This window comes from Mustela putorius, unplaced genomic scaffold (assembly GCF_011764305.1).
Source record: "Mustela putorius furo isolate JIRA1106 unplaced genomic scaffold, ASM1176430v1.1 tig00000095_pilon_pilon_pilon, whole genome shotgun sequence".
In the NCBI taxonomy this organism is placed as follows: domain Eukaryota; kingdom Metazoa; phylum Chordata; class Mammalia; order Carnivora; family Mustelidae; genus Mustela; species Mustela putorius.
Window position 1 is genome coordinate 31,481,832 of NW_025421280.1, and position 25,203 is coordinate 31,507,034.

Sequence of the window (25,203 nt, forward strand, 5' to 3'; positions counted from 1 at the left end):
GACTCCTTTGGCTTCACGGTGTCTTCGGGTTTGTCCACGTCGTGGCACACCCAAGCCTTCTTTTTAATGGTCAGATCATATTCCGCTGTGTGGATGGACCATGCTGTGCTTAGCCATCTTCTGCCAGCTGACACCTGGGCTGTTCCTACCTCTGGCAGTTGTGTAGATGATGTCGCTGAGAGCACTGACATATAAGCAGTGGTTTGAGCCGCTGCTTCCCCCTTCCTTGGGGAACAAAGCTGCTGGGTCACAGGCAACTCACGGCTTAACCTTCAGAGGTCAGGGCTCAGGTTTTAAGGGCGTTGAGGTGGGTGGGTAGGACCAAACCCTCATGAATTAATGTCCTGCCCCGCCGAGACCTGGCCTGCGGTAGGGCCCAGAGACCTCGAATGGAGAGACAGACAGTACAGGAGAAACCTCTTTCTGTTCATACGTCGGCTTCCCTTTGTACATTAGTTAGGCTCCCAGAAGTTGGTGGGGACTCCAAGTCTCCAGGGGGCACCGAGAGTGGCTTGTGCATGAGGTGAAGAGACGGCCACTGTCCTAACCGCAGGTCCTCAAGTCAGTGCCGCCCAGAGTGCGAGACCCATGTAAGGCGTGGCCCGAGGGAGACACAGGCAGGCACTGTGAGCCTCTCATCAACAGCGTGTTGGCAGAGACGCCGCCTCGTACACGTGGCTTCACGTCTCACTCTTCGGTGAACAGGGAGGGGCTTTCCAGCCCATTTGGGAAGAATGCCAAGGACGGAATGGCATCAGTGACACGTGGCTGGGACGTGAGGACGGGGAGCCGGGGAAGCAGTTTACGGGGCAGGGGCGCCCTGAGCTTGCTGCCCTATGGGGCCAAGAGCAGAAGCCTGGCTCTTGGGAAAGGGACAGCAGGCAGGACACAGAAGATGATGTCCCCACAGGTCCCGGGCCTTGGTTGCCACAATTCCGTCTCCACTTGGGGGTGCCCATTCCTCTCCTGACCCTGCGTGCACCCCCCCACCCTGCCCCGCCGGTCTTTTCCTAACTCCTCATCTCTTCTCTGCAGGTGTAACAACCGCACCCAGTGCGTGGTGGTTGCCGGCTCGGACGCCTTTCCTGACCCCTGTCCTGGGACCTACAAGTACCTGGAGGTGCAGTACGACTGTGTCCCCTACAGTGAGTCATCTTGTTCCTCATGCGGACACGGGCCCTTCCCCCTCCCAGAAGCAAGTGAGGAGGAGACACCTTGACCTTACACACACACACACACACACACACACACACACACACACACAGCCAAGTTAGGACAGGCACAGCCGGGGCAGCAGAGCCTGCTCCCTCCCTCACACAGTGTCCTCCCAGACCCCTGCCCCCAGTCAGTCCCTGCTCCACCCCCACCCTCCCAGGCTCTGTCCCTGTCCACAGGACACCTTCTCCCACTCTTGTTACCCTGGCCTGCTAACCTTGCCCCTTCATAGGTAGAAGGGCTCATTTACACCCTTCAAGTCACACCCCAGAACTTGCTTGGTGCATCTCCCCGTCTCCTGGTTCCCTGGACCTGGACCAGCTGCCCTCCAACCTCTCTACCTCCCTTCCCTTTCTGACCACCCCTTACACAGCCACTCTTCCCTCTCACTCACTTCCCTTCTTTCCTCAGCTCCCTGTCCTTTCTCTTGTCCCCGTCACCAATCACGTACTCCCAGTCCTGCTACTTCCCAGTCCCGGAAGCGGGACTCCAAACCCACAGAGAGGCAGAGCGCCCTTGGAGGCCTGGCGGCAGATCTGGTGTGGAGGGCCAGGGGCATCTTCCACAGATACTATCTCCTGGTTAGTGTGCCCATTACCATGATAGCACTTCCTGTCTGCAAGGGAAGTGCTGCCATGTTGGACTGGGGTGGTCCCCAGGAAACCTGAGGAGGGTGATCTGGAGAGCCAGGGGCCTGGCTTTCTTGCATCTAGTCAAAGGGAACCAACAAAGACAGGGTCTCTCCTCCTCAGCATTCTGCTCTTAACATGGCCCTTCTTTCCTGCCCTCACTGCCCCTTCCCTTCTCCCCATCATCCATTTCCCTCCTCTCCCTGCCAGCTTCATGTAGCCAACTTGGAGGCAGGGCCTCCGGGCAGATGGGGGAGGAGGCAGGGCCACCAGAGTGAGGGGGGCAGGGGCAGGGGAGCAGGAGGCCCTGTGACTCTCCCTCCTCTGCCCTCCCACCCCAGCCTCCCCCCTCAACCTTTGATTTCTCCTCGCAGGTGATGACCTACGTGCCAGGGGAAACAGGATCACTTATGTGCTTCCATAACCTTCTTTTACTCCTCACCCTTTCCTTTCAGCAACTCAGGCCTCCAGCCGCCATCTGAGGGGGACGCCCATCTGATCCCTGAAGCCTCCCCACAGCACTGGGGACACTCTCCACCCACCCCCATGGCCGGGGCAGCACGGACGGGAGGCGGGAGACTGGGAGCATTGCACAGCAGGGAACTCAGGCTGGATTTGAGGCTTGGCCTGTCTCTTAGATTTTCTGAGTCTGAAACTTGAGCAAATGACTTGAACTTTTCTGACCTGCTGCAGAAGGAGGCGAGAGGCCAGGAGAACACGCGTGTGAGGTGCCTGGCCCAGGGCTGGCCACGGAGCCCACTCCCTGTGGCCGAGTGCTGGATGCAAACTCTCCCCAGGGCAGAGGCTTTGTCCTCACCCCCCAGCGCCCAGACCCGAGCCTGGTTCAGGATGTGCTCAGTAATGGTACAGGTGCCTGCCCAAGCCAGCTTAGCTCGTGTCTTCATCTGTGATGCTGGGAGAGGGTCCCTTCTGGGGGATACTGCCAGGAGCAGAGAGAACATGGGGAAAGCTCCTCCTGCACCCTGGGCCGTAAATATATATGAAGGAAACGGTGCCCACTTTTGCCAACTGCGTGGCCTCCGTTGTGTCGCTTCCCTGCGCTGAGCCTGTTTCCCCGTGTCTAGACAGGTTTCTGGAAAGACTGCCTGGGAAGTACCTAGCACTTGATCACTTAGGAAGCAGGAGGCACTTGGTAGTCATCACTTTTGTTGTGACTATTCGTAGTGATTTTTCACCAGTTATTGCTGTTGGAAATGAAAAACAAAACGAATGACAGATGATGATCACAAACCCTCCTGAGGCAGGTGAGATAAAGGGCGGGAAAAACATCCCTTGGTCCAAGTGGAATCCAAAGCAAGTTGGCATTGTGTGGGTAAAGAAGCAAGAAACAAGTTAGAGGGCACAGGGAGGAAAGAGCCATAGGACCTCCTGAAGCTGACCCCCACCCCCTGAGTGTGGGCCTGGGGGCCGTGACCCATGGAGACCAGGATGGCCCAGGGGATGGGCAGCCCCAGTCTGACTTAGAGAGAGTGAGCCTGAGCCCCGGGGGAGGCAGGACACACAGTGAATGTATCTGGGACACCGTGGGGCCATGTGTGCCTTCAACAGGCAGAACCCAGGGCTGAGGGGGTGTAGCTCCTGGTTCCAGAAGAAGGAGTTCCAAGGGTGACAGAAGCCAGGCCAGAGAACAGGGAGGCGGGGCACTCACTTGTCCCCCACTGTTCGTGTTCGCTGAGCACTTCCTGTGTGCCAGGCCCTGGATGAGGCGCTGGGAAGGAAGCCAAACTCTCCCCTGTAGAACCCCTGCTTGTGCCTCTAGAGCAGTGGCAGGAGAGCGAGGCCCTGGTCAGAGGTTCCTGAGGGGCCAGGGACACAGAGCCTGAAGGGGGAGCAGCCTGGGCAGCCATCTGGCCCTGGGCTTCAGAGGCTGGGGTGACCCCAGTGCTGGTGCAGGCGAGTCAAGGGTGGGTGCAGGGGCCCACCACGGGGAGGGGGCAGTGGGTGTGTGGGACTCCCCCGCCACACACACAGACACACCCCAGACAGGCCCGACTAACGCTGGATTTGCCTTGCAGCTGAGCACATTCTAACCGTGCCCCTTCCTCCCTCAGGTGCGCCCGCCCACCGGGCAGCAGGCAGGGAGCTCCTGGCTCCTGGGCCCCCGGGTCGGGGGGTGGGTGCTGGCCAGACAATCTGAGCCACAGGCTGGCCCCGGGGGAGCGTGGGAGCGTGGGAGCGTGTCTGTGCCCCCACGTGCTGTCTGTGACGTCCGCCCCACCCCCACCCCAACTTCTTCCTTCTCTGCCTCTGTGTCCCCCACCCGGCTCTCTGAGGCCCAGGGGCTCTGCCTGCTCCGCCTCCCTCTCTCTCTGTGTTGGCTTTTCTTGGGTTGTGAGGGCTTGGGGGGAACTCAGCTGGACTCTAGCAAGGCCAGCACAGAAAGTGGGGGGGTGGTCAGCATGTTCTCCTAGCTGGGGGCGTCCAGGCCCCTGGAAGCACTGAACCCCCTCCCCCTGGGCCCCTGCTTCCGGCAGGAGGGCAGCAGGTGGGTTGTGCGGAGGGGGGAGGGAACTGGGTGGCCCTTTCACCCCCACCACTCCCTCCCCAGTGCTCCCCAACCAGAGCCCTCCTTCCAGCTGAAGCTCCCCCCTCCCCAACCCCCGCCACACTGAGGTGCTCCCACGTGTCTGAGGGCTCGTCCACCTGCCTGTTTGTACCCCCTCCCCTGTGTCTCTCTTGGTCTCTGTCCTCGCGTGTCTCCCTCTCCCTGTGACTGTCTCCCCGACACCCTCCCCAGAGAAAGGGACTTGGGGGCGGGGGCTGAGCTGATGCTGCCTTCGGGGTTGGGGAGCCAGGATGAGGAAAGGAAGGAGAAGGGGGCATGTTGCCAGATAAGAAACGAAAGCAATTTAATCTTTTTTTTTCTCTTTTTTTTCTTGCACATTTTTTTTTCAATTTGTTTTCTCTCTCTCTTCCGATGCTTAAAGTAGAAGTGGAGCAGAAAGGTAAACGCACTGTTACCAATGCTAACCCCTAACTCACACTTTGTTCTCGCCTGTACCGTACTCATGTGCCCCGCCCTCCCCGCCCGGCCCCTTCTTCTCCCCACCCCAACTGGGTCCAGCTGGTGTCCCCCACCCCGGGTGTCCTCCCGGTGGGGCCAGCCCTGGTGCCCCCACGGGCGACTCCACCTGCCAGACGCCCGAGGAAGCTCCTCTCTGAGCACGGGCAGGACCTCTCTCTGCCTCTCTCTCTCTCTCTCTCTCTCTCTTTCTGCCTCTTTTTCTCTCTTTCTGTCTCCCTGCCCCTCCTTCCTAGTCCCAGCCCTTGCGGGGGGGGACCTGGCCTTCTCTCATACTTATTTTGCCTCCTTCAGGAGAAGTGTGTAAGCATCCAGGGCGGGAGGGGAGGGAGGGACCCCCTTCTCTGGCTCCTGACTGGGGACAGAGGACGCGGGGGTGAGCGGTCTTCTTTCTCTTCTTCCTGCCCCAACTTTTGTACCGTGTATCTGGCTCAGGGGAGGTGGGATGGAGGGGACACCTTTGTTTTCCTTTTGGGGAGCAGATTCCTTCTATCTCTCGGGCTTCTGGTGGCATAAGTTCCTTCTGGTTTGGCGTTTCCAAGGCCCAGAGCTGTTTTGGAGCACGGAGCACCCGTTTCCCCCCACCCCCAACCCCCATCCTTGACCGGCCGGGGGGCCCAGCCCTGGGAGGGATGTAAAGCTGCTCCCAGCCCTGAGAGGGCAGTCTGCCAAATTGGGGGCAGAGGGGTGGGGGTGGGCCTCATGGTGGGGGGAGCGCTGGGTGGGGGAACATTTTCTCTGGTTCTGAAACACTTGCGAAGCTGCAGTCAGGGTTTCTTCTGGGCTGTTTTGGTTAGAGGACGGGGCGGCGGGGGCGGGGGGTGGTTGGGGAGGTAGAGGCCGGGTCTGGGGACTTCCACGAGCACCGTAATTTCTTGAGCACTGTAATTTCTTGTGGGGTTAGCCTTCAGCAGAGGAACAGGAAAACTCCATGGTGGGTGGAGCGCTCCCCTGCATCTGGAGAGGGAAGGGCTTGCAGCAGAGGAACTTGAAGGGTGGGATGTTGGGGATGGTCCTGTCTTCCCTGGAAATTTTTGGGAAATTGACAGCTGTGAGGCTGGCTGTGGGGACAGGGCCCGAGGTGAGCCGTCCTTGCGGGATTGCTCTTGCCTTGAAATTACGGTGGTCTGTGGAGCATCCCCTTTGAGGAAGGTGGGGCGGGGTCCCTCCAAGCTGCTCCCCTCCCCTTGCCCTCCCCCATCTCAGAGAGGCCTGGGCAGCCAGCCCAGGCCCCCAACCCTCACTGCCCTGCCACTCTCTCCCTCTCTCTCTCCCTGAGTCTCTCTCGCACCCAGCACCAGACACTCTTCTTACAGGCCCGGTGGTGGTTTGGATACCGGTGGTGGTTGATACCGCAGCCCTGGATCTTTTCTCTTCAAGGGTGGGGTGGGGAGGCGGGAGGGAAGAGGAGGTGTTGGGAGCTTGGTGCTGGGGAGGGTCCTTACTGTCAAAGGCCCCAGGCAGACCCTTCCTCATCTTCTCCCCCTTCCCCAGGGTAACCTCTAACCATGTTTTCCTTCTCCAAACCCTTCTGACCAGGTCAGGCTTTGAGACCTCCCACTGCCCCCTCACACACACAGACATGTCTGCTCAGGGGCCACAGAGCTGGCAGGGGTCCTGGCTTGGGGAGAGGGGAGACCTGGGCACAGAGGAAGAAGGTGGAGGCCAGGTGTGCTGGACACAGGGTGCAGGCCAACAACCCCTCAGGGTACTGGGGACAAGGAGATGACGGAGCCCCAGGATGCAAGCCAGGATCCCTCTGGTTCCTGCTCACTTCTGGGTCCCAGGCTCCCCTCCCCCTCCTAAAACAGGGTGTGCTCCTGGCTGCTTTGCACCTGGGGCCCCTGGGGCCTAGCTGTCCCTGATGCTGTGAAGGGAGAGCTAGATACCCCCCACCTAAGTCTATCACAGAGTGAGGCTGAAGTGGGGGAATGAGGAGTGGTGCCTGTCCATAACCCTCTTGCCACTGGGGCTGCCCCCCCACCAAACCCCGCACTGGGTCCCAGCCCTCCCTGTTCCGCTTAGGGCCAGCTGCTTTGGTGACAGGCCAAGCAGGAGCAGAGAATTCACTGCAAACCCTCACCCTGGCCTGTCTGTGGGTTTAGCCATCAGGGTGGTGAGAGGGAGGCCCAGTCATCCTGGATGGAGGGGTATCTGGACATCACCACTCCCAAGTCCAGACCCCTACTGGGTCAGTAAGGGGAGGCTAAGAGCAGGTGGAACTGGGATGTGACGGGGCAAGGGTGGGCAGGCCGGCGGCGGCCAACGAGATGCAGTTGAGGTTTTCCTCCTTTTCAGGGAATGGGGGGGTGGGGCGGGGCCCCCCACCTTTCTGACATCAGCGCTGCCTTGGTCCCTCCTCCCGAGCCGGGGATGGTTGCAGGTAAATCGGGGTCCGGGGCAGGGGAGGGTGGGGGGGGCCTGGCTGGGGCGGGCTGGGTCTTTATCCTAGCTCCTGGTTCCCTCCCTTGCCCCCTCTGAGCTGGACCTGGGACTGCCCCCCCGAGGGACCCTCAGTCGGGCCTGGGCCTTGGAGTGAATTCTCTGCTCACCCCTCTCTCCTCGCCAGCACTAACCCTTTCTTCCCAGGTGGTCTCCAGCGTGCCTCCCTTGGAGCCAGGACCTCGCCGAGGCCCCCCACCTTGTCTCTCTTCCCTCCACGCAGCTCTCCTCCCCCCTCCCCAACTCTCCCGGGAGCCCCTTCCTTTCCCATGACCCCAACCCCCCTCCCCTGTGCACCAGTGTCAGAGTCTGCTGCTGAACAGGCCCCATGAGAGACCTTGCCGGCTGGGGGCAGGGCTGGGCACCTTGCAGGAGGGGCTGGATTTTTCCAAAAACCCTTCCTCACCTACTGATTACGGGGTACTGGGGTGTGGGGGGGGGCACAGGCTGCATCAGAAACTGGGTGCCTCCTCTACCCTGGAATAGGGGGGGGCACTCCTGACACCCACAGTGGGTACGGAAACATCACTCTGCCTTACAATTTTTGCCGGGGGAGGGGGGGGAGGGAGAAAACAAACAAAATCTTGTATCCTGGTGTGGTTGGTGAAGGATGGGACCCTCGACCCTAGCTCTTCCATAGGGGGCTGTGACGATGGCAAAGGAGCAGGGCACTCAGTCCCTGAAACCTCAAAGCCAGGAGTGGCTGCAGGGAGGGGATCTTTCCGCCCCCACTTAAGGCACATGAGGAAGTCTGGGAGGGCTCTTGCCAAACCCTTTATCCCCAGCCTGTGGGGTCTCCAGCAGCCAGGGAAGGAAAGAGGGGCACCACCTCTCCCCCCACCCCCCACTAACCCTGCTCTTAATGGCCTCCAGGGTTGACATCTCCAGGGAGAGGGGCAGCTGGGCAGGGCAGGGGTCCCAGCCCGGAAACCCCCTTCCCATCACCAGCCCTACCAAGCAACCGTGACTGCAGCAGCAGGAGGGGACAGCCTGGCTACCCCAGGCCACGTGACCAACTTGCCTCTTTCTCTCCCCCCTCCGCTCCTCCTCTCCCCGTGTCCTCCCCGCCTGCCTGCCCACCCGCCTGGCCCAGTCTTCGTGTGCCCAGGGACCCTACAGAAGGTGTTGGAGCCCACGTCCACGCACGAGTCGGAACACCAGTCTGGCGCGTGGTGCAAGGACCCGCTGCAGGCGGGAGACCGTATCTACGTCATGCCCTGGATCCCCTACCGCACGGACACGCTAACGGAGTACGCCTCATGGGAGGACTACGTGGCCTCGCGCCACACCACCACCTACCGCCTGCCCAACCGCGTGGACGGCACGGGCTTCGTGGTCTACGACGGCGCAGTCTTCTACAACAAGGAGCGCACGCGCAACATTGTCAAGTACGATCTGCGCACGCGCATCAAGAGTGGGGAGACCGTCATCAACACGGCCAACTACCACGACACGTCGCCCTACCGCTGGGGGGGCAAGACGGACATCGACCTGGCTGTGGACGAGAATGGGCTGTGGGTCATCTACGCCACTGAGGGTAACAACGGGCGCCTGGTGGTGAGCCAGCTCAACCCCTACACGCTGCGCTTCGAGGGCACGTGGGAGACGGGCTACGACAAGCGCTCGGCGTCCAACGCCTTCATGGTGTGCGGAGTCCTATACGTGCTGCGCTCCGTGTACGTGGATGACGACAGCGAGGCGGCCGGCAACCGCGTGGACTACGCCTTCAACACCAACGCCAACCGCGAGGAGCCGGTCAGCCTGGCCTTTCCCAACCCCTACCAGTTCGTCTCCTCCGTGGACTACAACCCTCGTGACAACCAGCTGTACGTCTGGAACAACTACTTCGTGGTGCGCTACAGCCTGGAGTTCGGGCCGCCAGACCCCAGTGCCGGTAGGGACGGCTTCCCCTTACTCTGCCGCCTAGGCCCCAGGGTTGGGGGAGCATGCCGTGTGCTGAGAGCTGGGACCTGGAGGTGGCCCCGGGGATCCCTGGAGGGCAGAGTCGCACAGCACCGGGCAGAGGCTGGTCTAAGCGGTTCACAATTACCTCGTTCAGTTGTCACGGTTCTTGAGGTAAACTGAGTCACTGGGCAGGGGGTTAGTTTACTCCTTTGAGGAGTAACTCTGGACTCCGCGTTCCTAACCACTTAAGTTGCACTGCCTCCCTCGGGCCTGTGCACTCCTAATCCTAGAACCTTCGTCAGCCACAACCCTGGGTGGAAGCCTCCCATCAGTGACCCAGAACAAAGCCCAGCTGCCAGTACTGAGGGTGAGGGTCCTGCTGCAGTCTCTCTGCCACCCTCAGCCCCGCAGCCCTCTCTGAGCAGCCCCAGGGCACTAGAGAGCCTGAGCCAGGCCACCCTTATTTGCATAATGGGGAACTAAAGCCCGCACAGGGAAGGGACCGGGAAGGGACCCGGCCAGGTTATAGCGACCATAATGAGAGCAGAATGAGAATGGGAGGAGACTGTGTTCACACATCCCATTCCTGGCAGGTTCTCTTTGGTTGCTCTCAGACCTCGGGCTACACTCAAGTGAGTTTTTACTGCTTTCTGGTGCTTTAGATGGTCTTGGGGACAGAGAGAGGCCAGGGGAGATCTCCCAGACCCAGTGGTGACCAGGATATCCTCCCTCTTCGGGGAAGGTACTAGCATGCCTGGGCATGCCATGGCAGGGCCCCGGGCACGGGGTGACCCTGTTTTGTATACCCTTTTCCCTTCCAGGCCCAGCCACTTCCCCGCCTCTCAGCACAACCACCACAGCCCGACCCACACCCCTCACCAGCACGGCCTCTCCTGCGGCCACCACCCCGCTCCGCCGAGTGCCCCTCACCACACACCCGGTGGGCGCCATCAACCAGCTGGGACCTGACCTGCCTCCAGCCACAGCCCTGGCTCCCAGCACCCGGCGGCCCCCCGCCCCCAATCTGCACGTGTCCCCAGAGCTCTTCTGTGAACCTCGAGAGGTGCGGCGGGTCCAGTGGCCGGCCACCCAGCAGGGCATGCTGGTCGAGAGGCCCTGCCCCAAGGGGACCCGAGGTGAGTACAGAGGCTATAGTCCTCTCACTGTGGCTGACTTGGGGAGGGGCCAAACCCAGTCTGGCCAGGGAAGGGCCAGGGAACATCCCAGCACTCAGCCCACGCCCCTGTCTGTTTCCCCTGCCGGAGTGCGGGCTGTAGGAGGACAGGGCTTGCACCCGACACCTGCAGCTGTGTTCCCGGAGCCCAGCAGAGCTCTCGGGGCCTGGGAGCAGCTCAGTGAGTCCCCCTGCCCTGTCCCTTCTTGCAGTGCCAGGCAGACCATGAAGGGAGCCCACAGGAGATGACTTGGGCCCCCGGCTTCACGCTGAGACGGACCGGGCCCTGGAGCAGCCAGTGGCAGCCCAGAGAGCTGCTGAAGTGACAGGCGGGGTGGGGCCAGGAGCCCGTGCTTCCAAGTGGAGCGATCCAAGGGGAGGGTCTGCAGAGGCTTAAGGGAGAAGGGGCTTTGAAGATGGACTTTGCTAGAAAGTTCCATTTCTGGGAGACAAAGATGGAAGGAAGAGGAGCCGTGAGGGGTAGCTTATGTCACCTCACAGGGATGCCTCTCTTGACTGTCCGGCCCTCTTCATGTCTGGTCTTCCGTGTTTCCTTCACCTCTCTTCACCTATCTGTCCCCCTGTCATCTCCTTTCCCCGCTGTGGCCCCTCTTTCTCTCCTTCCCTGTGGCTCCCTTCTCTGTTCCTGTCTGTCCCTGCAGGAATTGCCTCCTTCCAGTGTCTACCAGCCCTGGGGCTCTGGAACCCCCGGGGCCCTGACCTCAGCAACTGCACCTCCCCCTGGGTCAACCAGGTGGCCCAGAAGGTACCAGCAGCAGCTGTCCCTCCCAGATGGGCACATTTGCTTGCACACTGGGCCCTGGGTGGCCGGGCACAAGGCGCACTGGGGGCAGTAGAGCAATTGGGGAGACAAACGGGCAGGTCCGGGAGCCAGGACTGTGTGGGTCCCCTCCCCAGCCTACAGAGGGAACAGAGACGGATGGGGAGGGAGAAGGGGTCAGAGAGGGAGGGAGGAGAGGGGCCGAGCAGGCTGGGCAGGTGAAAAGGGAACATGTGGGAAGCAAGATGGTCTCTGAGATAGCTGGGGGTCCCTACTCCCACCTCACACAGATCAAGAGTGGGGAGAACGCGGCCAACATTGCCAGCGAGCTGGCCCGTCACACTCGAGGCTCCATCTATGCGGGTGACGTGTCTTCCTCCGTGAAGCTGATGGAGCAGCTGCTGGATATTCTGGATGCCCAGTTACAGGCCTTGCGGCCTATTGAGCGGGAGTCAGCGGGCAAGAACTACAACAAGGTGGGGCACAGCAGTGGGGCCGTGGGGGGTGGTGGGGGCGGGTACTGCCCGGAGGGCTCAAGAGGGGTCCGGCCTGTTACCTCCAAGCTGGGCGGTCAGAGAGGAGAGGACTGATCCTAGGCATACTGGATCTTCCTCCTGAGCTGCCCTTGGAAGGTCCTTAAGGTCGAGGGTCCCTTAGGAACAGGTCTCGCTCATGCCCAGCCCTCCAGAAGAGCCAGCTTTCCAGGGCCCAGACGGGACAGTGTGGGCATTAGGGAAGCTGACAGCACCTCCATCTCTTTTCCCAGATGCACAAGCGGGAGAGAACTTGTAAAGACTACATCAAGGTGAGGCCCGGAGGGTTCCTGCTGGCTAAGAGGGTGAGGCAGCCCTCAGCATCATGTGGGCATGCCCCACGCAACACGGGATGGAGGCTGAGAGGAGGGTACGCAGAGGCAGAGTCCAGCCCAGGGAGCTGGAGGATGTGGGGGGAATCACCGTGCCGTCCCCTCATCTGCATAGGCTGTGGTGGAGACAGTGGACAACCTGTTGCGGCCAGAGGCTCTGGAGTCCTGGAAGGACATGAATGCCACAGAGCAGGTGCACACCGCCACTATGCTCTTGGATGTGCTGGAGGAGGGCGCCTTCCTGCTGGCCGACAATGTCAGGGAGCCCGCCCGCTTCCTGGCTGCCAAACAGAATGTGGGTGAGTGCTGCAGTCAAGCCCAGGGCAAGATCAGGTGCACACCTTTCTTTTTTCAAGATTTTATTTGTGAGAGTGAGCGAGCATGCGCATGAGTTGGGGGAGAGGGAGAGAATCTCAAGCAGACTCTGTTGAGCATGGAGCCTGATGTGGGGCTCAGTCTGCCAACCCTGAGATCATGACTGGGTGCAAATCTTCAACCATGGGGCCTGCCAGCTAGGGACGCCCTGGCCTCGGGCCTCTTGCTACAGCTGGGTCCTTGGACTGGAGATGGACCCTAACCCACCTGCCCTGCCATGCCCTGTCCCTACAGTCCTGGAGGTGACAGTCCTAAACACGGAGGGCCAAGTGCAGGAGCTGGTGTTCCCTCAGGAATACCCAAGCGAGAACTCCATCCAGCTGTCCGCCAACACCATCAAGCAGAACAGCCGCAACGGTCAGTGCCCAAGCCCTGGGCTGGCATCCCCACTTCCCTTATGAAGAACATCAGTTCTTAAATTGTATTGGGTTGAAGAATCCAAGGAAAGGGTAGGGCTCATAACGACTCACAGAGTTGTTCTCCATTCAAGCAAGCATAACGTTTCAGGGGATTTGTGGGGTCCCTCCAAAGCCCCAGAGCATAGGACACTTTGCAGTTTGCAGGGTTCACTCTTGTGTAATGGCAGTCAGTTCTCATAGCTCAGGGAGGTCTGTCCCATTTGAGACTAAGGCTCAGAGAAGTTGGGGATTTGCTCGAGGTCACACAGCAAGTGAGGTGGGGGCTGGGGATGCAGTCCCTGTGTCCTGGCGTACTGCCTTGCTGTTTGGAGTTGCGTACAACTGAGCAATGATACACGGAAGGGCTCCCGAAGCCCCTGTCGCCTGGGCCACAGCCTGGCTTCAGAGGTCCCCGTGGCCGGTCTGGCTGAAGGTATGCTGGCTCAGGACCGATAGCACACCCTGCTATGCCTCTCCTCTCCAGGTGTGGTCAAAGTGGTCTTCATCCTCTACAACAACCTGGGCCTCTTCTTGTCCACCGAGAATGCCACAGTGAAGCTGGCGGGGGAAGCAGGTACGGGTGGCCCCGGCGGCGCCTCCCTCGTGGTGAACTCGCAGGTCATTGCAGCATCCATCAACAAGGAGTCCAGTCGTGTCTTTCTCATGGACCCTGTCATCTTCACCGTGGCCCACCTGGAGGTGAGCTGAGGCGTCCCCACCCCCGCTGGGGGTCCCACCATCTTCCGTGTCCCCAGGCTGTATATTCTCCCCACTGTGCGTTCACCTACCCCAAGAGCAAGTTACAACCCCTCCCTGGGGCACCAGTCCAACCCCCACCTCAACAGCTTGGGCCATTTGCCCCCAGAGATCCCACACTGCCACCTGGAGCCCCAGGCGCTTTTCTCATGCTTGTCACCGTCCCCATAGCTGGGTTTGGGGGCTGGAGCGGGACTCCCTGGATCTGACTGCCCGGCCACCACCACACAACAGGCCAAGAACCACTTCAATGCTAACTGCTCCTTCTGGAACTACTCGGAGCGTTCCATGCTGGGCTACTGGTCAACCCAGGGCTGCCGCCTGGTGGAGTCCAACAAGACCCATACCACGTGTGCCTGCAGCCACCTCACCAACTTTGCCGTGCTAATGGCTCACCGCGAGATCGTAAGCTGGCCGGCGCTCCACTCCTCTGGGCAGGCCCACTTGCTGGCCTGGCTTTGCATGGCATCCTAGAGAGCGCTGCATGGGCAGTGCCAGGGAAGACGAGCTTCGTGGGCATTGGGGGGTGGCACCAGTCTTGCCCGGGGCAGGAGGCCACATGTCTGGTTCTTTCTGGTCATGGTCCCACCTTCTCCCAAGGCACTCTGGAGAAGCAAGTTGGTGTCATCTTTGTCATCTCTCCACAAGCCTCCCAGAGCATGAGGAAGTGAGCGTGCCATCTACAGAAGGGTGGGGGCCAGCAAGTTGGCCAGGGGGCAGAAGGCCAGATGGGCAGCGTTGGTGGTACTCGTGGCCTATAACCTTGCACACCACCAGCACCTGGCTGAGCCCAGGGTGAGCCTGGCCAGTGCAAGGCCAGAGGTGCTGAGCAAGCCCCCTGCTCCTATCCCCAGTACCAAGGCCGCATCAACGAGCTGCTGCTGTCGGTCATCACCTGGGTGGGCATCGTGATCTCCCTCGTCTGCCTGGCCATCTGTATCTCTACCTTCTGCTTCTTGCGGGGGCTGCAGACCGACCGCAACACCATCCACAAGAACCTGTGCATCAACCTCTTTCTGGCTGAGCTGCTCTTCCTGGTCGGGATAGACAAGACTCAGTATGAGGTGGGCCAGGGTTTAGGGGCAGAGGCAGGGGGGAGGAGAGGCAGTGCTGGCCCGGGTAGCCCGTCACCTGTGGTGCCCCTCCCTGCCGCCCCTAGATCGCATGCCCCATCTTCGCCGGCTTGCTGCACTACTTCTTCCTGGCTGCCTTCTCCTGGCTGTGCCTGGAGGGCGTGCACCTCTACCTGCTGCTGGTGGAAGTGTTTGAGAGCGAGTACTCCCGCACCAAGTACTACTACCTGGGTGGCTACTGCTTCCCGGCCCTGGTAGTAGGCATCGCGGCGGCCATCGACTACCGCAGCTATGGCACTGAGAAGGCGTGAGTGTCCCGTCCCCCCCCCCCCACCACCACCACCAGTCATCCCCCCGGGGTCTCTCCTGCCTGGCTCCCTGCTCAGCAGAATCCCCGGGCCAGGACCTTCAGGGCAGCGGCCTTCCTGCTCCTGAGATCTAAGGCCACGGTCTACAGAGCCCCTGGGGGCTAAGATGGGAGGGAAGGGCTTTCCCGCCTCTGTCTACCCCAGTCCCGCTTCCTTTACAGCTGCTGGCTCCGAGTGGACAATTACTTCATCTGGAGCTTCATTGGACCTGTCTCTTTTGTTATTGTGGTAAGTGGGAAGGTGGTACCCACAGTACTAGGTCTCCCTCCTTCATACAAGGTAGCCTTGACCCTTGAGCCCCGCCCCCACTCTACCCAAGCCCTGAGAGGGCTGGTTTGAAAACCGTCGAAACTGAGCAGCCAACTAAGAGGACAAGAACAGAGTGGGTCTGTAAAGCTCCGATACCAAAGCCCGTCCATCCAGGAACTGTGATTTGAGCCCCTGCCTGTGTCAGGCTGTGAGCCCTGTCCTCCCACCACCAGGAGCCACATTAACAGACAGTTGTTACCAGTCCGCAGGCACCTGAGGTCAGGTACATCAGCAGAGGAGGCCCAGAAGAAGGGGGCGTTGAGGCTGAGACTGGGGCAGGAGTTCACACTGGGAGGTGGAGGACCCCAAGGGACCCCCCAGCCTAGCCCCGCTCCTGCCCCACCCCCAGGTGAATCTGGTGTTCCTCATGGTGACCCTGCACAAGATGGTCCGGAGCTCGTCTGTGCTCAAGCCCGATTCCAGTCGCCTGGACAACATTAAGTGAGCGCCCCTTCCCTACACCCCTGCCCCTGATAGCCCCTACCAGGCTTGGTCTCCCAGGGCTTCCTCAAATGCGGTGTGCTCACCTCCAGTGTCACAGGGTATGACTTGAAGGACAAACGTGGTGTTTTATTTTGCTTGTTGTATATCTACTTAACAAGTATTAGAAAACACAGTATTAACATATCCAATCTGTGCTTTTGGGGACATACTTCTTAGGGTGAGGCCAAGTTGAAAAGTAAGTCCACTTAAAGAGAAATGGGCAGCATTCTGCCCCCGTATTCCAGAAATACAGCCTAAAGCTGAAGGCAAATGACTGTTCTTTGCAAAACCCCAAACCCCAAGCTCAGGCCCTGGGCGGGTGAAAATACCACTATGTAGACAATTCCCCCCCACCCCCCCACCAAAAGGCCCACGCACCCCAAATGGGTCTTTGCATATAGCATCCAGACCTACCTGAAGAAGGACACACGACAGCAGGAGGAGGTTTCTCCACTAGCAAGGACTTTGACATCCCTGTCCCCCCCCCCCGCCCCCCCAGATCCTGGGCCCTGGGGGCCATCGCGCTGCTCTTCCTGCTGGGCCTCACCTGGGCGTTCGGCCTGCTCTTCATCAATAAGGAGTCAGTGGTCATGGCCTATCTCTTTACCACTTTCAACGCCTTCCAGGGGGTCTTCATCTTTGTCTTTCACTGCGCCTTACAGAAGAAGGTGAGGTCAGGGAAGGGGTCCAAGTGCCTTCTGCAGTGGGACCTGGTTCTGCTGTGAGGGGAGCACAGGCTTGGGGTCAGTGAGGATTTAGGCAGGGGTAAAGAGGGTTCTAGAACAGAGCAAGATATGGCAACCTGGGGGAGCGAAAGAGGAGGACGGATTTGGGGAGATAGGGGAGCACATGGCAGGATTGTGGTAACAGGACCAACTCACCCACCCACAATGTGGGGGTACAAACCACCCAGACGGAAGGTTTTTACTTCAATAGGTACAAGATAAACTGTAAGTTTTGTAGTGATAAAGTTTCCTTTTCAACGTGCTTACAGGAACGCCCAGGCTCACACGTTCCTGCCCAGGCTTACCTTCCTTCCCTCCCCTCCAGCCATCCTCTCCTCTGCTTTCTCTCAAACTCCTAGACAGGGCACGCCTGAGTGGCTCACTCAGTTAAACCTCTGCCTTCAGCTCAGGTCATGATCCCAGGGTCCTGGGATTGAGTCCCACTTCGGGCTCCCTGCTCAGCAGGAGGCCTGCTGCTCCCTCCCTCACTCTGCCTGCTGCTCTCCCTGCTTGTGCACACTCTCTTTCTCTCTCTGAAAAATAAAATCTTAATAAATGAACAACAACAATTAAAAAAAAAAAAAAACACAAGAGCTAGATGGGACCCTCTTCAGGATTTGTTCTTATTCCTCCCTACATATCCGCAAGGCCTGCTGCCTGATCTCCTTCAGATCTTTGCTAGGATGTTTCCTCAAGGAGAATTCCCCTGGTCTATTTGAACTCAAAACCCCCCATCCACATCCCCCAACCCACCAGCACTGCCGGACTCCCTGGCCATTTTGGTCTGCACAGCACCCAGCAGCATCAGACATCCTATACAGTGTGCTACTGTTCGCATCTACATATGTCTCTATGTACCAAAATACTAGCTCTTGGAGGTAGGGCTGTGTGAATGATTGGTTCTGTACCGTCCCTGGGACCTAAAGTATGCTGGGAACATAGCAGATGCTCATTAAAGATCTGTTGAGTGAATGAATGAGAAACTCAGTGGATGTAGAGAAAGGACGGGCCTGAGCAGGGAGAGTGCCTGCCTTCCTGGCTAGCTGCTGGTGGACAGGAGACAACGAGGTTTCTGAGGCTTGCGGAGGCCCCCTCTGCCAGCTGCACGCCCTCCTACTCCAGGTGCACAAGGAGTACAGCAAGTGCCTGCGTCACTCCTACTGCTGCATCCGCTCCCCACCTGGGGGCGCTCACGGCTCACTCAAGACCTCAGCCATGCGGAGCAACACCCGCTACTACACAGGGACCCAGGTATCTGGGCAGGGGCCAGGGCTCTGGGCAGGGCTCCCTGGGGCTGAGTACTGGACCCAAGACCGCCGAGGCAGGTTAGCGCCCAGCCCAGGTCCCTAGTGGTGCTCAGCAGGCAAGTGGCCTCAGAAAGATCTTGGAGTGTGGGCAGTCTGGGTGTAGGGGGACTCACAGCCAGGCTGTGTCCCCAGAGCCGAATCCGGAGGATGTGGAATGACACGGTGAGGAAACAGACGGAGTCCTCCTTCATGGCAGGCGACATCAACAGCACCCCCACCTTGAACCGAGGTGAGATGGCATCCCTTCCCTTTCCCTTGGCTCTGTCCCTCAAGATTCCTGGACCAATGTCTCTGGGCCACCTTGTGACCTCTGATGTTCTGGACAGGTACCATGGGGAACCACCTGCTGACCAACCCTGTGCTGCAGCCCCGTGGGGGCACTAGCCCCTACAACACCCTCATCGCTGAGTCGGTGGGCTTTAATCCCTCTTCACCTCCTGTCTTCAACTCCCCAGGTAAGAGCTCTCTGGTTCAGGAAGAGGGTGACAGCCCTGGTCAGGGAGTGTGGTGGGGTCTGCATCACGAGCTACTTTGCTTGGGGCATCCTAGTGCTTCCTGAATTGGAGCCTGGACTTGACTTTCCAAGCACACTCTCACCTTCTCTCTTTTCCCTCCTGGCCGGCACCTACAGGGAGCTACCGGGAACCCAGTAAGTGTGACTTGCCTGGTAATGTTTCTTAGGCCGGGAGGGGAATGCGGTAGTGGCCTCCAGGGATGGCCTCACGCAGGGAGAAGCATTTGGGTGCCCCTGAACCACCGTCCCCACCCAGACCCCACACAGACCTCACACACATACAGCCAGAGGGGATTATATTTGGTCCTCAGATAAGCAATGAAGGTGATGATGGTCAGAGCACAGGAAATGCAGCCGATCACGAGGCCTCTTCATACTGTTGAGATTCTGAACCTCCAGCGGGAAGAGACCTAGAGGGAACTGGTCCCCAGCTCCCCCCGCCCCCGTTCCACCAACTTGCTTCTGGGCTGCTATCCCCACTACCAGTGAGGAAGAATGGGAACAGGAGATCCCAGCCCCAGGGGAAGCAGGCACCCCCCTTCCCATGTGGCTACACCCATCACTGCCCACACTCCTCTTGAGCTGGGTCCCCTTTGCCTGCAGAGCACCCTCTGGGAGGCCGGGAAGCCTGCGGCATGGACACACTGCCCCTCAATGGCAACTTCAACAACAGTTACTCCTTGCGAAGTGGGGATTTCCCTCCAGGGGACGGGGCCTCTGAGCCTCCCCGAGGCCGGAACCTGGCCGATGCTGCTGCCTTCGAGAAGATGATCATCTCAGAGCTGGTACACAACAACCTGCGGGGTAGCAGCAGCGGGGCTAAGGGCCCCCCACCACCTGAACCCCCCGTGCCACCTGTGCCAGGGGGTGGTGGCGAGGAAGAAGCAGGTGGGCCCGGGGGTGCTGACCGGGCAGAGATCGAACTTCTCTACAAGGCCTTGGAGGAGCCACTGCTGCTGCCCCGGGCCCAGTCGGTGCTGTACCAGAGTGATCTGGATGAGTCGGAGAGCTGCACTGCGGAGGATGGGGCCACCAGCCGGCCCCTATCCTCCCCTCCGGGCCGGGACTCCCTCTACGCCAGCGGGGCCAACCTGCGGGACTCGCCCTCCTATCCGGACAGCAGCCCCGAGGGGCCCAGTGAGGCCCTGCCCCCACCCCCGCCTGCACCCCCCGGCCCCCCGGAAATCTACTACACCTCGCGCCCACCGGCCCTGGTGGCCCGGAACCCCCTGCAGGGCTACTATCAGGTGCGGCGGCCCAGCCACGAGGGCTACCTGGCGGCCCCGGGCCTTGAGGGGCCAGGGCCCGATGGGGATGGGCAGATGCAGCTGGTCACCAGTCTCTGAGGGACCTCATGGACCAGGGGCTGGTGGCCCAGGCCAGGGAGGGAACCCTGGGTGGGGCTCCAGTGGGAGAGGGAGACTCATGGAGGCAGTGGCTGGTGGGCCACTCTCTCCAGGTACCCTTCAGCCGTGGGCCCTCTAGGCCCCTCAGGAGCTCTGCCGTGGGGGCCTGTGGTGCAGGGTTCACAGACAGGGTTTCCTACCAGCCATGCGCACCAGCTCGATTTGGGGGAAGTGCAGTAAGGAGGAGCCAAGAGGTCCCCAAGGGAGTAAGGAAGGAGAAATTGGATGGGTGCACCCCACTCTTTACTTCCCCCTCACCCCTACCTTCCTACCCTCTGGAGGAAAATGAGGGCTTTGGTTTCCCTGGGTCAAAGGCCCTACTGAATGGAACCTATCCGCTGCACCAGGAAGGAGCAGTGGGAACAGACAGGTTCCTCCTGCACTACAGTTCCCTACTCCTGGAGACTCGGGCCTCTCCCGAGAGAGCTCCAGGGCAAGAGGAATGGGTGGTTGTGGCTACTGGTTTAAAAGTGGAACTTTCTCTGAAGCTCCTTCCCTCTGCTCTTCGTCCTTGCCTCCCCAGCAAGCCTGCCCATCAGCCTCCTCAAGTGCACCCAGTGACCCCCTACCTTGGGGTGACTCCTGATGAAGCACAACTCCCCGCAGGGCCGCCAGCCCACAGGGGTGGCCATATTTGGGCAGTTCCCAGTCCTGTGGGCTCAGCTATCTGGGGAGCAGATTTTGGGTCTGGATCTCCCTGGGGAGTGGGTCCTGGGCTTGGATCTTTCCCTAGGGGGCCATCTTACCCCTTCCTCTCCTCCTCCTCCTTCCCCATTGCTGTAAATATTTCAACGAAATGGAAAAGAAAAAAAAAAAAAAAAAAAAAAAAAAAAAAAAAAAGAAAGAAAGAAAATCTCATCACTTGAAGCCACCGGGAGCCTGTGGCCCAGCCAGCCCGGGGCTTTCTCCGGAGCAGAGTGGCGCCACTGGGCCCTGGCAGCCAGGACTTCTCCGTGTATGTGTGCATCCCCAGCCGGGGTGGGCGGGCCGCCAGAGCAGCTTTTTACAATCCAGAGACAGAAAACAAAATCTAGAAGCAACAGCGAAACAAAGAACCTGTTTCCTTCCCGGCACCGTTTCTGTCGCCTCTTTCCCTGCTCCGCCTGTTCCCTGGCATCAGTCAGCCCTCCTGGGGCGTGTACCTCACTGCCTGCCCCAGGACCGGGGCCTGTCTCCCCCTCCCCTCCCCACTGGCCCAGGGGAGGCACCCTTACACCCAAAGATGCTTTTGCCAAGATGGCTGCGCTGTCCCTTTGAGTTCTCGCTTCTTGTATATTGCTTCTGGGACTCTGGGTGTGGAGGAAGGGACTGATTTCCCACCTGGAGCGGGTGATGGGGGAAGAAAAGTGAAGGCAGCAGGTGGTGGGTGTGACAGGGAGGCTGGGAGTGATGAAGTTGTCTTCTCTCTTGGGGGGAGGAGGGCCGCAAAGGTGAGAGATCATCTTCCCTACCCTACACCTTCCTACAGGGAAGGCAAAGCCAGGTACCAGGGTCTGCAGTCAGGACATCCTTGTACTAGGCACTCTGTCCCAAACTTTAGACTCCAGAAGCTTTGGGCTGGGGATGTCTCCTGAGTACCTCTTCCAGCACCCTCCTCTCTAGCCGCTCACCCTGGCCTTCCCACCCTGCCCCCCAACTCCTTGAGAGTAGGGTAGTCCCATTGCCACAGTAGCCCAGCCCTGTCATTGCCATTGTCCCAGGGGTGGCCCTCCACCTCTACTCTGACCCCTTCTTGTCTCTTTTGCCCCTCCCTCTTTTCTCACAAGTGCCATGAGTTTTCAAACATCTTGGGTCTCAGCCTGCTGCTGCCATAAACTACTTTGGGTTAAGGGGGGGGGCTCTAGGGAGGAACTGGGGGAAAGGGACAGGTAGGTGGCTGGAGGAACCCTTTTTGCTGCTAGAAAGCCCCTCCCTTCTCCTGGGGAGCTGGGGCTGGCTTGTCCCCATCAGTTAGGGGAGAAGGGGTCAGACCAAAGATGGTGGTTTGTCCCATGTAGGGAGACAGGTGTGGGGAGAAGGCAGAGTTGGGTTCCATCTCTAGCTTTTTCGGGTAGGGAGGCTTAACCTCTCAGCTGAATACCATGGGTAAGTCTAGGTGGGGAAGAGAAATAAGGGCAGGGACAGTCTTGGCCAAACCGCTCTGTGGCTTCCTTGGCATCACTAGGCCAGGAACTCCACTGTAGGAAGGGGCAGCCAGAGGTCTGTGAAGAGTTGGCAAGAGGAGGGATGATGGAGAGGGCCCAGCACGAGTCCAGCTAGCGCCAGGGGCTGCCTCTGACACCAGCAAGAGGGCTAGGAGAACAGGCTTGGTGGGAGAGTTCACCGGGGACTGGAAGTATAATGAAGAATCTGCTTCCTTGCCCCTGACCAGCCCTCCCCTCTCTCCAGATACTGACAATCAGGGGAGAGAGGGTGGGGTGGGTCCCTGGGTTCCCATTCCAGCCAAAATCACCAAGGTGGAGTCCCAGGCCTCAGAGCTGCATGGCAGGGCCCCCTGGTGGGGTTGGACACCACTGCAGCCTAGTGCAAAGCCACCCCCAAGAGCCCAGGTGTCCCCTCACCCCAACCAGACCTGGTGCCTTGACACCCCACCCCAGCTGGGACGGTATAGAGAAGGAAGGGTCTTGGTTTCCTCTCCTACTCCCTTCCTTGGGCTCCTGAATTCATTTCCTTTTAAATCTAGTATTTTTCTCTTTTTTCGGGGGGGGGGGGGTATTTTTTGTTTGTTTGTTTCCCTTGCCTTCCTTTCTGTCTCTACCACTTTCCCTGTGTCTTTCTCACTGTTTCTGTGTTCCTCTTTCACCCTTGATTTCTCCGTGTCCATTCGGGCCTCCTCCCCTCTCCCATCCCTTCCCCCCCCCCCCCCCATCCCTCCTTGGTCTCCTTTTCGATATGCCAAACCAATTTTGGGTCGAGTGCATTTAACGAGAACAAAACAAAAGGCTCATAACAAGAACGTTTCAGAAAAAAACAAAAAGTTTTAAAAAAATTGTTGAGTCAAAAAAACAATAAAGAAATTAAGATTTCTTGGAATGACAAGAGTGGTGTGACTCATTGGGGGGTATGAAAGAGGTGAGTGGATCTGCTTGAAGTATCCCCATGAGGCTGACACAGTGAGGAACCTGCACTGCAGCATTTCGAACCCACAGCAGAGGCCTGGTGAGTCACAGCATCATTAACATTTACAGAGAAATTTCTAAGTTCCTGGGCCTGGCTGAACACTTCAGGGGCAGTTTGTCTTTGAATCCTCATAAATGTTCTAGGGTGAAGGTTATCAGATCTCCATTTTACAGACAAGGAAACTGGCTTACAGTACCTAGATGCATGCCCAAGTCTCCCTGGGCCAGGCCATGGACATGTCAAGTCTCAGAGAAGCCCTTCAAGCTGTATTTAGAGCAGAGCACAGGAACTGTATGCTGTGCCTGTCTCCTTCCAACAGCCATTACTAGACTCCCACACATGGCTGGAATGGTGCATTTTTCTTTTCTTTCTCTTTCTTTTTTTTTTTTTTAAGATTTTATTTATTTGAAAGACAGCATGCAAACGAAGGGGTAGGGGCAGAGAGGGAGAAGCAAACTCCCCACAGGGAGCAGGGAGCCTGACGCAGGGCTGAGGACTCAATCCCAGGCCCCCGGGGATCGTGACCTGAGCTGGAGGCAGAAGCTTACCCACTTAACCAAGCCACCCAGGCGCCCCTGCAATGTTGCATTTTCAAACACAAGCTGGAATTGCAGCCTGTGTATTTCACATTCTCAAATATAGCTGCCAGTGTTCAGAGGAATGACTACTCAAACAGTGCGAGCATCTCTCTGCACACCTTCTCTGCCTTCAACATCTACATCCTGGATGCCATATTCCCCTAATTATCTTCCCACCTCTCCAGCTACTCATCTCCCCACTTAACATCAGCAAGCCCAGCTGCCTGCACCCATTCCCTGGGAGATCTCAGCCTTGCAGCATGGTTTTAAATAACTATAAACTGATGGCTCCCAAACAGCTCCAGCTGGAACTTTTACTCGAGTTCCAAATTCATACACATCTAACTACCCACTCCACATTTCCCCCCAGGTGTCTGGTAGGACTTCAAACTTAACCTGCCCAAATCTGTCCCCCCACCTCCTCCCATAAGTTCCCCCAACTCAATTAATAGCAAGTCTATCCAGAGACTCAAGAATAATGCCCTTACAGGTTCCCTCTTACTTTATGTCCTTGTTCAACCCAAATCCAATCTGACAGTAAATGCAATGGTAGTTCTAACTTCAAATATCCACAGCAAACTAGTTTTTACCACCTTTGTTCAAGCCACTATATATCTCACCACTGCAACAGTCCCCTAACTAGTTCCCTTGTCCGTCCTTCAGGCTTTTCTCAACACAGAAACCAGAATGATCTTGGTAAGCATCTCATCCCTCCTCTGCTCAAAATTTTCCAGTACACTCCTCTCTTGCCTAGACAAAAGGCCAAGGTCAGCCCAACATCTTGCAATGACCTGTAACACTCTACAACATCAGATCTCATCCCCATGGCTCTCCTCTTTCCCTCCACTAGCTCTATGGGTTCCTCACTGTACACAAACACACAGGCAACACTGACCTCAGAGCCTTTGCACTGGCATTCCATAGCATTCATTTATTCTCCTGCAGGGCTTATGAAACTCAGTTTCCCAAGCCACTCCATTTAAACTATAACTGGCTACTCCAGAATCTCCTACCCCACACATCTTGCTTTGTTCCCCCCCCATAGCACTCCTATCTAGCAAACCAAGAGATTTTTGGCTTTCTTCTAGCTCCCCAACTAGAATGTAAAGTAGAATGGTCTTTTTTTTATTTTTCCCTGCTGTTCCCCAGTGTCTAACATAGCATCAGACATACAGTAAGTGATCAATAAATATTTGTTAAAGGATGGAAAGCTGAAATGAGCATAAGACCCAAGTGAACCTGAGACAAGAGTTACAAATGATGGGAACTATGAATCTGCCACTTCCTCCACTGCTCTCAGTTCCCCTCACTGTGCAATGCTGAGGTTTAATTTAGTAGGGTCCTGAAACCCAAGTTCAATATTTTGGCTGGTCCCCAACCCAAGAAAAGGCAACCTGTTCCTATGCTGGAAGAGGAGCTGATTCTCTGGACTTACTGAGAGACACTCTGTGAGCAAGAGTGGGGACTTTAAAGGATAATTAAATGTAACTATATGTGATTTTAACTTCACGTTCTGATTTTGAAATCAAATCCCAGCATGAGAGTCTACAACATGACCAGCTCTTTCACCTCTATGTCTTCTACTATCCACAGCACTGCACACATCTTCTCCTGCTAGCACAATCCATATCTGCTGTGCTGGATGCCTGTGATGCTCAGGTGGTAGCTAGGGGCACCTGTACATACTTGGGGCAACCGTTTGCACATGCCACCAACAGTAACATTTATGCTGAGATT

At 58.2% G+C, this 25,203-nt stretch overlaps 1 protein-coding gene and 1 long non-coding RNA gene across 9 annotated transcripts in view; one reads left to right on the forward strand and one right to left on the reverse strand.

The window, feature by feature from the left end:
- The window catches only part of ADGRL1 (adhesion G protein-coupled receptor L1), a 44,145-nt gene extending 21,344 nt beyond the window's left edge, over positions 1 to 22,801 (forward strand). Inside the window, exons 2-23 of one of the 8 annotated variants that reach the window (XM_013054087.2) lie at positions 1,036 to 1,145; positions 4,796 to 4,810; positions 7,186 to 7,270; positions 8,423 to 9,223; positions 10,056 to 10,370; positions 11,071 to 11,174; positions 11,480 to 11,665; positions 11,956 to 11,994; positions 12,170 to 12,353; positions 12,664 to 12,786; positions 13,312 to 13,526; positions 13,818 to 13,988; positions 14,438 to 14,647; positions 14,743 to 14,963; positions 15,186 to 15,252; positions 15,683 to 15,774; positions 16,316 to 16,484; positions 17,664 to 17,792; positions 17,981 to 18,077; positions 18,175 to 18,303; positions 18,480 to 18,497; positions 18,966 to 22,801. In XM_013054087.2, the coding sequence (XP_012909541.1) occupies positions 7,189 to 7,270; positions 8,423 to 9,223; positions 10,056 to 10,370; positions 11,071 to 11,174; positions 11,480 to 11,665; positions 11,956 to 11,994; positions 12,170 to 12,353; positions 12,664 to 12,786; positions 13,312 to 13,526; positions 13,818 to 13,988; positions 14,438 to 14,647; positions 14,743 to 14,963; positions 15,186 to 15,252; positions 15,683 to 15,774; positions 16,316 to 16,484; positions 17,664 to 17,792; positions 17,981 to 18,077; positions 18,175 to 18,303; positions 18,480 to 18,497; positions 18,966 to 19,708 (4,095 nt within the window). In that variant the 5' untranslated portion in view covers positions 1,036 to 1,145; positions 4,796 to 4,810; positions 7,186 to 7,188 and the 3' untranslated portion in view covers positions 19,709 to 22,801. Of the gene's footprint in view, positions 1 to 1,035; positions 1,146 to 2,363; positions 3,110 to 4,792; positions 4,811 to 7,185; positions 7,271 to 8,422; positions 9,224 to 10,055; positions 10,371 to 11,070; positions 11,175 to 11,479; positions 11,666 to 11,955; positions 11,995 to 12,169; positions 12,354 to 12,663; positions 12,787 to 13,311; positions 13,527 to 13,817; positions 13,989 to 14,437; positions 14,648 to 14,742; positions 14,964 to 15,185; positions 15,253 to 15,682; positions 15,775 to 16,315; positions 16,485 to 17,663; positions 17,793 to 17,980; positions 18,078 to 18,174; positions 18,304 to 18,479; positions 18,498 to 18,965 lie in introns of those variants that run through there. The other 7 variants (XM_004748235.2, XM_004748236.2, XM_013054088.2 and 4 more) reach the window with 7 other exon arrangements.
- Positions 12,836 to 14,806, reverse strand: LOC106005426. Its single transcript, XR_006607591.1, has 3 exons — positions 14,715 to 14,806; positions 14,479 to 14,617; positions 12,836 to 14,188 (listed from the first exon to the last, which is right to left on the reverse strand). It is a non-coding gene; the product is annotated as an uncharacterized LOC106005426 (long non-coding RNA).
- Positions 22,802 to 25,203: the final 2,402 nt, after the last annotated feature.